This window comes from Coccomyxa subellipsoidea (assembly GCF_000258705.1).
Source record: "Coccomyxa subellipsoidea C-169, whole genome shotgun sequence".
Classification (NCBI taxonomy): Eukaryota; Viridiplantae; Chlorophyta; class Trebouxiophyceae; family Coccomyxaceae; genus Coccomyxa; species Coccomyxa subellipsoidea.
The window spans coordinates 52,318-63,340 of record NW_005178035.1 but is presented as its reverse complement, the minus strand read 5'-3'; the positions used below and the strand labels follow the sequence as shown (position 1 = coordinate 63,340).

The 11,023-nt window shown below is 53.1% G+C and overlaps 1 protein-coding gene across 1 annotated transcript; it reads left to right on the top strand.

Moving 5' to 3' along the window:
- Nucleotides 1–669: 669 nt before the first annotated feature.
- On the top strand, nt 670–10,479 carry COCSUDRAFT_53470 (protein prenylyltransferase; the record flags this gene model as incomplete). The annotated part of the gene is made up of 18 exons (XM_005647435.1): nt 670–891; nt 1,111–1,254; nt 1,477–1,584; nt 1,881–1,994; nt 2,400–2,591; nt 3,083–3,250; nt 3,592–3,701; nt 4,058–4,235; nt 4,595–4,696; nt 5,075–5,215; nt 5,579–5,767; nt 6,368–6,538; nt 7,143–7,325; nt 7,821–8,056; nt 8,488–8,585; nt 8,916–9,080; nt 9,495–9,610; nt 10,200–10,479. The coding sequence occupies 18 exons, from the start codon at nt 670–672 to the stop codon at nt 10,275–10,277; spliced, it is 2,715 nt and encodes a 904-aa protein (XP_005647492.1). The 3' UTR covers nt 10,278–10,479.
- Nucleotides 10,480–11,023: the final 544 nt, after the last annotated feature.

The following is an 11,023-nucleotide window of genomic DNA, read 5'->3' as shown; positions in this document are numbered from 1 at the left end:
CTGGGAAGGGCATCACCTTTCTTTTGACGGCCGACATTGCCACCTGTGGCAATTCGGATCTCCTTCGAGGCGTCTGATGAAGGTTTGAGAAGCTTGCCGGCACTGAAGCTTACTTTGAAGCTGTGTACGGTCCGCGTACTGAAAGGCGCAGCAGCCTCGACCGCTCCTTCCTGGGCAATTGATAACGAGCGTGCCCAATACGATGTCGTCGAAAATTTTACCAGGACACCGATTAAGTTGGGGCCGCGATGGGAAAGGTTTTGTTGTTCACTCGGAAGGTCTCCTTGAACAGCGAGGCTGCCCGAAGCGGCGGGCAGCGGCGGTCATTGGCGGAGGCTTCATGCGAAGCTAGGAGACCTTTCCATCCTAAAGTCTAATAGTGAGGAAAATACCACACGTACCCTCAAATTTACTTGCACGCCTGAAAGTGAGATCTACATAATCAGTGCTCTGAACTTCAGAATTTCGCAGAATCGAAGTAGTGCTGTTGATCTATTGTGCAATTTGCTGAGAAATGTTTGCTTGAGCTCAGAAAGAGATGCATAGATTATTCTAAGCTTCCTGCATTTGAGGCAAGTGCACATGAATGCCATGAGAGGTGGTGAAAGACACTGGTTTTCCAGGTCAGGAAGTTTTTAGAACTTGTTGCCCGCCGAATAGGGTGCAGTTATGGGACCTGATGGGGCACAGACGCCTCTGTCAAATGGGACATCGTCGTTGGATCACCTGCAACCGACAGATGAGGACCTCTTGTACGAAGAGGAATTGCTTCGCAATCCATATTCATTGAAGATGTGGTTGAGATATCTGGATGCTCGCAAGGACGCCCCCGCGTTCAAAAGATATGTTTTGTACGAGCGTGCCTTGAAGGCTCTTCCTGTCAGCTACAAGGTGAGTGTGCAGCCTGCAGATCAGTAGCAAAGCTTTGCCTGAACAGAAAGCCAGCATATTTTCGTGTTCTTTGATGACACTGCTCGAACAGTGAGACGCATTGGTCAGTAGAATCAAGCTTTGATGGTGCGCATCTGGGAATGCACGTGCCTGGTGAAAGAACACTGCACAGGTATTTCTGGACATCCTCTGACCCAGATGTGACTGCCTGCTGCGCAGCTGTGGCATGCATATCTACGGGAGCGCCAGATGGCAGTGCGAGGACTGGCCATTACGGACCCTGCCGTGTCGTCACTGAACAACACCTTTGAGCGTGCGCTTGTGTCCATGCACAAGATGCCGCGCATCTGGCTGGAGTACCTGGTGGGGCCCTCATCATCCAAATTCAGCATTTCTGCATCCCAGACACAGAAAACTTCCTGCCAATACATGTTCATGGTTCACGAGCTTTGCTTGTACCTTCCTCATGGCCTCTAATCAATGCGTTGGCCAGTAAGGACAATGCCGACCTTGCTGCCTCCTCAAATCATCTGTGCAGTTGTCAATTTGTTTCTCTGACCCTGTGGCAATGTTTTCTGCGCGCAGGAGTTTGTGGTGGAGCAGGGGTGGTTGACGCGAACGAGGAGGACCTTTGACAAGGCGTTGTGCGCGCTGCCCATCACCCAGCATGACCGCATCTGGGTGCTCTACCTGGTGCGCATTCTCCCCTGCCCTCTCTGCGCCCTGCACACCTGCTCGACCCAATTCCTGCGCCGATCTTGTATGCTGCACATGTCTGGAACATCTTGCTATGGCGGACTGGTGCACAAGTATGTGAGCCCAGCATGTGGGGGCAGCTGCAGATTTCTGCTTGGCTCAGCCTTTGTAATAGGGGATATGAGCTTCCCAGGGTGTCACAGAAGTTCAGTACTGTCATCGGATCATTGGATGCAAATGATCTGTGCTACAGAACACATTTCGTATTGAGTGCCTCGTATGTGTGCGCGCAGAAGTTTCTGATGCGCCCGGGAACGCCACCTGAGACAGCGGTGCGCGTGTACAAGCGCTACCTGCGCCTGGAGCCTACGCATGCGGAGGAGTACATTGCTTACCTCAAGGCACAGGTGCGGCCTTGCTAGTGTATCATCACCCTGGGCCCAGGGGTGAGTGGCGGGGGAAGCGGTAAGGGACCATGGCTGTCGATGTCCGAGTTGCTTGATCCTGTGTTGCACAGGAATAGGCTCTGCATGTGCAATACAGGGCTTCATCCTGGACCTTTGCAAGTCTTGCTCCGAGCTGTTTCCCCTGCCAAGAATTCACCTCGTTGCAATGCCTAGTGTTGCATCCATCATACTGGGTAGATGAACCATGTTCATTTATAAAGACCTGTCTACATCTCCTCACCTGTTGCAGTTGAACAAGCGTGATTGCCCGTTGTGGCAGACATTGTGCAGCCCTGGTCCTATCGTAGCTGCCAAGAGCTGTTTGGATTGAAAGAGTCTCTTCACACCAAACTTTCTATTGCGCAGGGTCTGTGGGGCGAGGCTGCGCGCAAGATGGCGGAGCTGGTGAATGACGACGCCTTCCGCTCGCTGGAGGGCAAAAGCAAGCACCAGCTCTGGCTCGAGCTCTGCGACATCATCACCAAACACCCCAAGGATGTCACCGGCCTCAAGGTCGACGCCGTGCTGCGCTCCGGCATCCGCAAATTCACCGACGAGGTGTGTTCTTCTGTGGATTCCTCACGTGCATGCATGCGCAGAGTGATGTGTTGGTGGCTAACCCAGAGGGGCTGCACTGAGGCGCTTGCACCACTTTGTCCATATCATGGTTGTGTCTGCTGCTGATGAGACCAGAAAGGGGCTGCAGTCTGTGTTCCCGCAGTATGCCATTGAGGGTTTTGCTATTTTGCCTCTTGCAGAAGGGTAGAGGGCTTTGCATCTGCTGTGAGGTAGATGAATGCGGCCCTGGCTCTTCTGCAAGTGGCGTGACAGCAGTCCTCTGGGAACGGCTGTCTTCTTAGCCTCAGTGCATCATTCTGTAGTAAATCCTAATTCACGCTGTACTCTTCTTTGTGAAGTACCTCGCGAATCCTGTTATGACCCAGAAGGGGAAATGAGGCTTGTATGTGGAAAGCTTTGGGTTGGTGTTGATCTGGCAAGCTGCTACCTGATGAGCAGAGGCCTGATCAGTCACCGGCACGTGCGCGCAGGTGGGCCGGCTGTGGACGTCGCTGGCGGATTACTACATCCGGCAGGGCATGTACGAGAGCGCACGCGACGTGTACGAAGAGGGGCTCACCACCGTCACCACCGTGCGCGATTTCTCGCTCATCTTCGACACGCTCACGCAGTTTGAGGAGACCCTGCTGCACCACAAGGTGATGATCCATACCAATATAGTTGCATGGCATGGCTTCAAGCTGTCTAGGAACCCATGCGAGAGGGGTCAAAGACTGAGCTCAAGAAACACCGGAGAGAGGAAAGCTTGTCTCTTTAAGATCGCCGTCCCTTTTAGTAGCCATGAGTAATTTGCTTGGGGTGGCCATGATCGTACTTCTGCCCATGTCCTGTCCCCAATTTGCTGATCACTTTATTCCCCAGCCAGGCTTCATGCATTGCCTGGCAGGTAGAAGCTTTTACAGAATAGTTTAATTATTTGTTTCAAGGAATCTCAAGGGTCTCTTTTGATGTGATGCTGACGGCTTCTCCTCCTGTTCAGCTTGAGCAAGGCGGTGGCGAGGATGAGCCGGAGCCGGCCATGAACGGGGCGGAGGAGAGCGATGGGGAGGACTTCCTGCTGAAAGACGACGAGGACGACACTGATCTCAGGTGCAGCCTGCCTGCTCTTTGGCTGATTATGAGATCAGGCCATGGAGCTCACAAATCCTACTTCTTCGTTTAACTATTTGCAGAAGTTCATGATGTTGGCTGTGGGTGTTCACCGTCTCCTGTCTGCTCGCAAAGGCACGTTACGCGATGTGATATCAGCTACACTGCTGGTGTCAGCAGAAGGCAGCTGTGGCCTCACCGTCATTTCTTTGGTTCAATCTTGAGTCCCATGTACCCGACAAGCTGGCGCGGCAAAGCGTCCTCGGTATTGGGCCAGGAGGGCATTCTTGCGTTGTGGCGTGGCCTGTTATGGACTACTTAGTCATTGGCTGACTGGACCGCCCATGTGACGCCAGGCTGGCGCGGCTCGAGCACCTGATGGAGCGGCGGCCGGAGCTTCTGTCCAGCGTCATGCTGCGTCAGAATCCGCACAATGTGCACGAATGGCACAAGCGCGTCAAGCTTTTCAACGGCAACCCCCACAAGCAGATCCTCACCTACACCGAGGCTGTCACCACCGTGGATGTCAACAAGGTGGGCTTCCTTAGCAGCTTTCTTGTACCTATTTTGGGCTGTCCTGAATTAGAATCGTACTTACTGATGGGCCACACTGTTTCCAGCAGCCTCACTCTGCAATATGACAGAAGTGTGACAACTGCCATGCGACTCTGTGTCACATCTCAACACTAGTTGCCTGATTGGTCTGACAGAGGTCCAGGGCGCTGTTCTGCAGCGTATTCTCATGGCCAATTTTGTTGAGAATCTATGAAGGCTTCCTAGGTGGCACTGATGAGCTTTGAATAGCGATTAATGTTGCTCAGTTCAGAGAATTGTAATTGGCATGTTGGAATCAGGATGAGCTGTCAATATTGAAAACCTGCGCATGCATGCAGGCGATTGGGAAGCTGCAGACGCTTTGGACGGGCTTTGCTCGCTTCTACGAGCGCCACGGAGACCTCGAGAACGCGCGTGTCATCTTTGACAAGGCCACGCAGGTGCGTGTACATGCCCCCACTTGCATGCTTCTTCTTTCTCTTCAGGATTTGCTGCTGGTCTGGAGACTATTGGTTGACTCCTCTTCTTAGCTTTGTCGCACTGCAAGAGCACATTCCCGCTGCGGTAAGAGTCTCAGAGGACGTAATAATCATGATTAACTGTACGAGGGTGAAACACCATAACAGTTTGGCATGGATGCACATGCGGAAGTAAAGGGTACATAAACATCTGCAGAGACCCGTAGCCTTGAAGGGCACCTTAAAGTCGTTATCTGAGATAGACTCATTTCTAAGAGGCTGGCGGTTGGCTGCCGGACGGCTGATAAAGTCAAATTCAAACGAATTGCAAAGACTCAGGGGCTGTGGATATTATCGCAGGTAGAGTTCAAGTACGTGGATAGCCTGGCGACGGTGTGGTGCGAGTGGGCGGAGATGGAACTGCGCCACAAGAACTACAAACGCGCGTTGGATCTCATGCGCCGCGCCACCTACACCCCCGACACCATCAACCGCCGAGCGGTGAGTCATCCCTGTCATTTGCTTATCCAACTGCACAATCCTCAAGTTGTGCTGCGATTCCACTCCTGACTCGTTCCCTTGACCGCGAGCGAAGGTTGCTCGATTGGGCCTTGAAGACGCAGAACGTCTCCTGGACTGCATATGTGCACGCACAGCCAGCATGGCATGACTAGGCCAAGCTAAAGGACCAACTGAGCCCTGTATCTACCACAATGCGTCCGCAAGCAAACAACCAGGACATGGAATCAAGACCGTGCCTATGATGCTCCATTCTTAAGAGAGGGTCTTGTCCAGGTGCAAATATCAAGCCTGGGGGTTATCAGGGTTTTGAGTTCGCAATGAATGTTTCTCATGGCTGCGCAGGCGGCTGAGGCGGAGCGGGAGGGACCGGTGCAGGGGCGGCTGTACCGCAGCCTGAAGCTGTGGGCCTTCTACTGCGACCTGGAGGAGAGCCTGGGTACTTTGGAGTCCACGCGCGCAGTCTACGACCGAATCCTCGACCTCCGCATCGCTACGCCCCAGATCATCCTCAACTACGCCCTCTTCCTCCAGGTAATTTGTCAAAATATAGGTGCCCTGTGCCTTCCTTCAAGCGTTTGTCAGAGTGTGGGTAGGGGTCTGGAGCATCCTCAATATGCGCATTGCCTTTTCTCTTACGAGCTGTTTGTGTTCTTATGTGGTGAGGGCTTCCCACGATCTGCGCCTTGCCATACCCCAGATCAGTATCAACCATGCCTTGTCAGTGCAGATGTGCTGTCCCTGCTGCACCATATGCGCCTCTAGTTCGTGCTGCGTGGGAGAGTGATAGACAAATAAAGCCGAGCAGAGTGTAGGCTGTCTGGATATCTGACAGCAACGGCCGAGGGTGACACATGCCGCAGCAAAGATTGGGAGTGTGTCCGGCCCATTAGTTCTTGGTGCCCTGCATTCTGGAAAGGCAAGGCTTCAGGGGCAATGCATTGCTTCTCTCGTTGCCCTCGCCTGGCCTTCTGGCCGCATGGCTTTGGAGTTGGATCCACATGCATATGGCCTGCTGTGCTTGTGCCAATCTCTTGGGCTGCTGTCTCATGCACGTCCAAACGCGCGCAGATTGTGTCGGCAAGTCATGCGGTGCAATTGCTGACCACGAGGTTGTGTTTGGCATGCGCGCAGGAGCACAAGTACTGGGAGGAGTCGTTCCGCGTGTATGAGCGCGGGGTGGCGCTATTCAAGTACCCGCATGTACGCGACATCTGGCTCGCCTACCTGCAGCAGTTCGTCCAGCGCTATGCCGGCTCCAAGCTCGAGCGCGCGCGAGACCTCTTCAAACAAGCCCTCTCCCAGGTGTGACTCGCATCCTTGCAGTGTTAGAGCTTTTTGGCCCTGTAGTCTCACTAGGCCAGCCCCCTTGCACCGCATGGAAATGCAGCTCCCCGTTGCTTTGCTTGCGCAGCAAGCACAACCTTCCTTTGCATGATCGCGTTGCCGGGTCTTTCGATATGTTCGATTGACAAGACCTGATAAACACCACACTGGTGACGCAAGAGCTGAGGAATGTAGAAACCTGGGGAACAGTCAACCTCAAAATCATTGTAAACGCTTTATCTATCAGCAGGTAGGTTGCTATTTGCCAGATTGGCCTGCTTGGTCAACGCCTGTGTGGGCCCACCTGCCCTCCTGGCAGCTTTTAAATTGCCAGGAGGTACTGGGGGGCTTGCTCCAAGTGTTCACCTCGCAAGTATGCTTGGGAGCTCTCTTTGCAGTTTCAGACTTGGGCACTCCATTCTGAATGTCTGGATGACCCGGCACTCATTGCACCATGCTGTGGATTTGCTGCATGGGTGTTGCCGCAAGTACACTGTATACAGTGCACTCAGCAGCGGCCCTCAGCGCCTACAAGTGCAAATTTCACGTTCTCTTTGTTGACGAAGTATGTGTGTCCGCGCAGGCGCCGCCCGAAGAGAGCAAGGCGCTGTTCCTGCAGTATGCGGCGCTGGAGGAGGCGCACGGCCTCGCGCGCAGCGCCATGGAGGTCTACGACCGCGCCGTCAAAACCGTGCCGGCCGCCGACCGCCTCGCTGTCTACGACCTGTACTTGGCGCGCGCCCACGAGTTCTTCGGTCTTGGCAAGGTGCGTGCGCCTTGAAATCTCACTTCTTACCTCTGCATCCCCTGAAGAGGAGGGCTATCTTCAGCTATCTTTCTTGCATCAAGGACGCATCAGATTCTGAAATGCATGGTAAAAACTGTGGTTGTTTGTTTTGAAAGAGAAGTCGAATGGCTGGGTCAGGCAGGGCTGATGGAAATATGGAGTGGTCGGAGATTTGGGACTCTACCATCAGAGATGTTCCATGCCCATGCCCCATTCCTCCCTGTTGAAGCCTTGCTGGTATCAAATTTGGTGTCCGTGCGCATTGCCAGTGCATCATCATACATAGTGCGAGGAGCTTGAAGTTGAAGCCAGCAGGGCGACGAAGGGCGTAAGATGCAGCATGAACATTGAAAGAAGGCTACATCTAACGCGATTTCTGCCTCTTTGCGGGGATTTTGTGCAAGTGGGGTATGTATCAAAAATAAGGGCAAGGTGCAGTTGTACTGAGATTATGGGCCATGTGTGTAAAAACAGGTGCGGGAGATCTACGAGACGGCGATAGAGGCAACGCCGCCATACGGCGTGTCGGACGAGGACTGCAAGCGCATGTGCCTGCGCTACTCGGCGCTCGAGCGGAAGCTGGGAGAGGTCGACCGTGCGAGGGCGATCCTTGTCCATGCATCCTCCCTGGCCGACCCGCGGCGCGACCCCGGCTTCTGGAAAGCCTGGAACGACTTCGAGGTCGCGCACGGCAACGAGGACACCTTTAGGTGCGCTGGAGTTGCTCTCTGCTGGCTAAGTAGTGTCCTGGGTATATAGCTACTCGTTCCCGAGTCTGTTGAAGCTTCTGAGACATCGATAAATGAGGCGGGTATGAATGTAATACTGGCACACATGCGCTGGAGTCCTGGGCTTGACACCTGCTTCTGCGGCCTGGGTCAGTGGCACTCAACCGGCGAGGGAAGATGCAGTCATGTATACATGCCCCTTGGGATTCTGGGGAATTGTCAGACCTTTTGCAAATTTTCCGTTGTGGCGCATCTGTGATGAGGAAGTGTCTATCCTGTCAAGCTTGGAAAAAAATAGTGGGCATGCTTGATGGTGTGCATAGGGATTTTTCCTGCTGCTGTTGCAGGGAAGATGCTGCAAGACTGTGTGATGTTTGGGTCTGAGCGCAGTCGTGTTTCTGCCCCTGTCACAGGGAGATGCTGCGTATCAAGCGCAGTGTGGCGGCGTCTTTCAGCCAGATCCACTACAACACCACCATCGTAGAGGCAGCCACCACTGCCGCACCCACAGGTGTCGCCTCCCCCTGCATCCTGCCACATTTGCATCCTTTTATTGGTCGCGGCAACGTGCAGCAGAACACGGAACAAAACATTCCTCACCAATGCAGCATCGTTGTCGGTGTGTTTTCAAGTAAACAAATGTATGCGAAGCGCTTACATATGCACTAGGGTCAGAAATGGCTGCCTTTATAAGCAGAGCTCTGCAGCCATGCAAGAGGAAGTCTCTCAGGAAACGAAAGCGTGCTCTTCTGTCCAGAGTTTTCTGGAAGTTCACGTTGCCAGCACACGACCCACCATATTTCATTCACCTGGAATTGAATTTAAACTGGTATGCTGTCAGGCGAGGAGGGTGGCAAGCGCAAGAGGGGAGAGGACGAGATGGCGGCTCTGGAGGCGGAGGTGGTGACAGGCACGCGGCTGCCGGGCTTTGTGTCGGGCGGCACTGTGCAGCCAGACCAGCGCGCACTGCAGGAAGGGACCGGCGCAGACGCGCCCGCCGCGCCCGGTGAGTCTTACTGTATTTGTGGCTTGCATCTGCTGAGATCTATGTGAAGACAATTGATACGATGGGGGCTGGCTCTCATGCATGGGCGCTCTGTTGTGAATGGCAGGGTAGCGTGGTGAGAGAGTGGTTCTGGTTTACAGCTAAGCATGTAGATGCTGGATGCTGCCTGTCCTTTGCATCACATGGCAAAGCTCAGTGGAAACAGTCTTCAGATTTGCGCTCTGCTGTTACTGTGTGTTCCTGTGTGGTGCCCAAGTGTGGAGCAGCAGAGGCGCTGCAGGGTTGCCATGGGGTAATGTTCAGTAAAGTTGCCAGCTGTTGGGACTGGTAGCAACACGCAGCCCTTCTTGCCACTGCTCTCACTGGCTTCCGCAGCAGCGCTCCTGACTTGCTGCTTCCTGATCCCCTTTGCAGGCCCCAGCGTGCCGGCTGTGGCAAACCCAGAGGACATTGATCTGGACGAGGGCGATGCAGAGGAGGAGGCAGAGGAAGCTGGGGCCAACATCCAGCTGGAGACCAAGCCCGTGCCGGTAAGAGTAATACTATTTGTAGTTCCCAGAAGTTAATTTCCTTAGGACATCCCCAGTGCTAATGACTCAGTATGCAAGGTATCTACTCCTTAATGTGCTGTGCCTTGACCAGCATCTTGATCTCTGCCCCTATTCGATGGAAATACCCGCAGAAAAAGCAGTATCCTGACTCAAGGGGAATTTGGTCTGATGGGTGCTGTTTGCTTGGCGTGGGTGGTTGTGGCTGCTGATGTGACAAATTGGGTAGCACATGTTGGGTTTCAAATTTTTGAGGCATGGTAGGGTGATGTGTGCCAATGGGGTGATGTGTATCAATGATTGGAGGGAGTTCCTGAGCTCTGTATGCAAGCTTAAGTACAGCCTCCTTCAGAGGCTGTGCCTTGACCGGCATCTTCAGATCTGCTCCATTTGATGGCAAGACCATCAGGAAAGCCACATTTTGTGAAAGGAGGTCTTATGGGTGTGATCTGTTTATTGCTGGTGAGACCGGGGAAGGGAACTATGCACAATCAGGGTCCAGTGGCAGGGAAGGAATACCTGTGTATCAGTAGTATGGAGTTACTGAGAGTTTTGAGGTTGCTGTGTGCAGGAAGCAGTGTATGGGGTTGGAGGGGAGCAGCTTGGGGCATTGGATCGCTTCAAAAAGAGGAAGACAGAGGGACAGTAACAAGGGGGCTGCCTGTGCAGCATAAAATCTTGTCATAGGTCTTGCTCAAAGGCCCGCTGTGAGAGTTTCAATATTGTCTCTTGTCTGTGAGCTTGCAGAGTGGCTTATGGCGGGGAGGGCTGGTGGGTTGAACTCATATAGCTGAGAGGGAGCAGTATTTTGTGGACCTTTGTAAATAAGTGGATTGGAACCCCTTACATACCCTATGTAGTCCACATGCAATGCCTCTTGAGAAGCTGCATCATGACATATTGTTAACCAAGTACCTGTTCACTCATTCTCATATGCGTGCCGTGTCTCTGGTCCTCTTTATCTCAAACAAGCACCACATTGGCAGGGACGCCAATAAGGTCTGTCTGCATGATCCCACTCCTTGCCCCTATCAACACCCCACCAAACCTCTGTATAGTGTTCATACTTGTACACATGGACTTTAAATCCCTTGTCCCTCGAGGTACTTGAGTAGACGGGCCATGTCCTTTCCCTGTGGGCATTGATACCTTATGTAGAAATTTGGACACTTCTTTGCAAACATAGCACACTTCAGAATGCGCATGGTCAGCGTTCTGGCATTTATAAACAAATGCTCCCAACCAATCTCCCTACCTCCAATGACAATCTTGGCATCAACACCGCAATGCAAGCGCAAGTGCCTGTAATGCAACCATTGCCCTTGCAAAACAACTGGCTTCTCCTTGATCCCAAAAAATAGCATTCAATGACAACGTCTCCGAGGCGATTCTCCT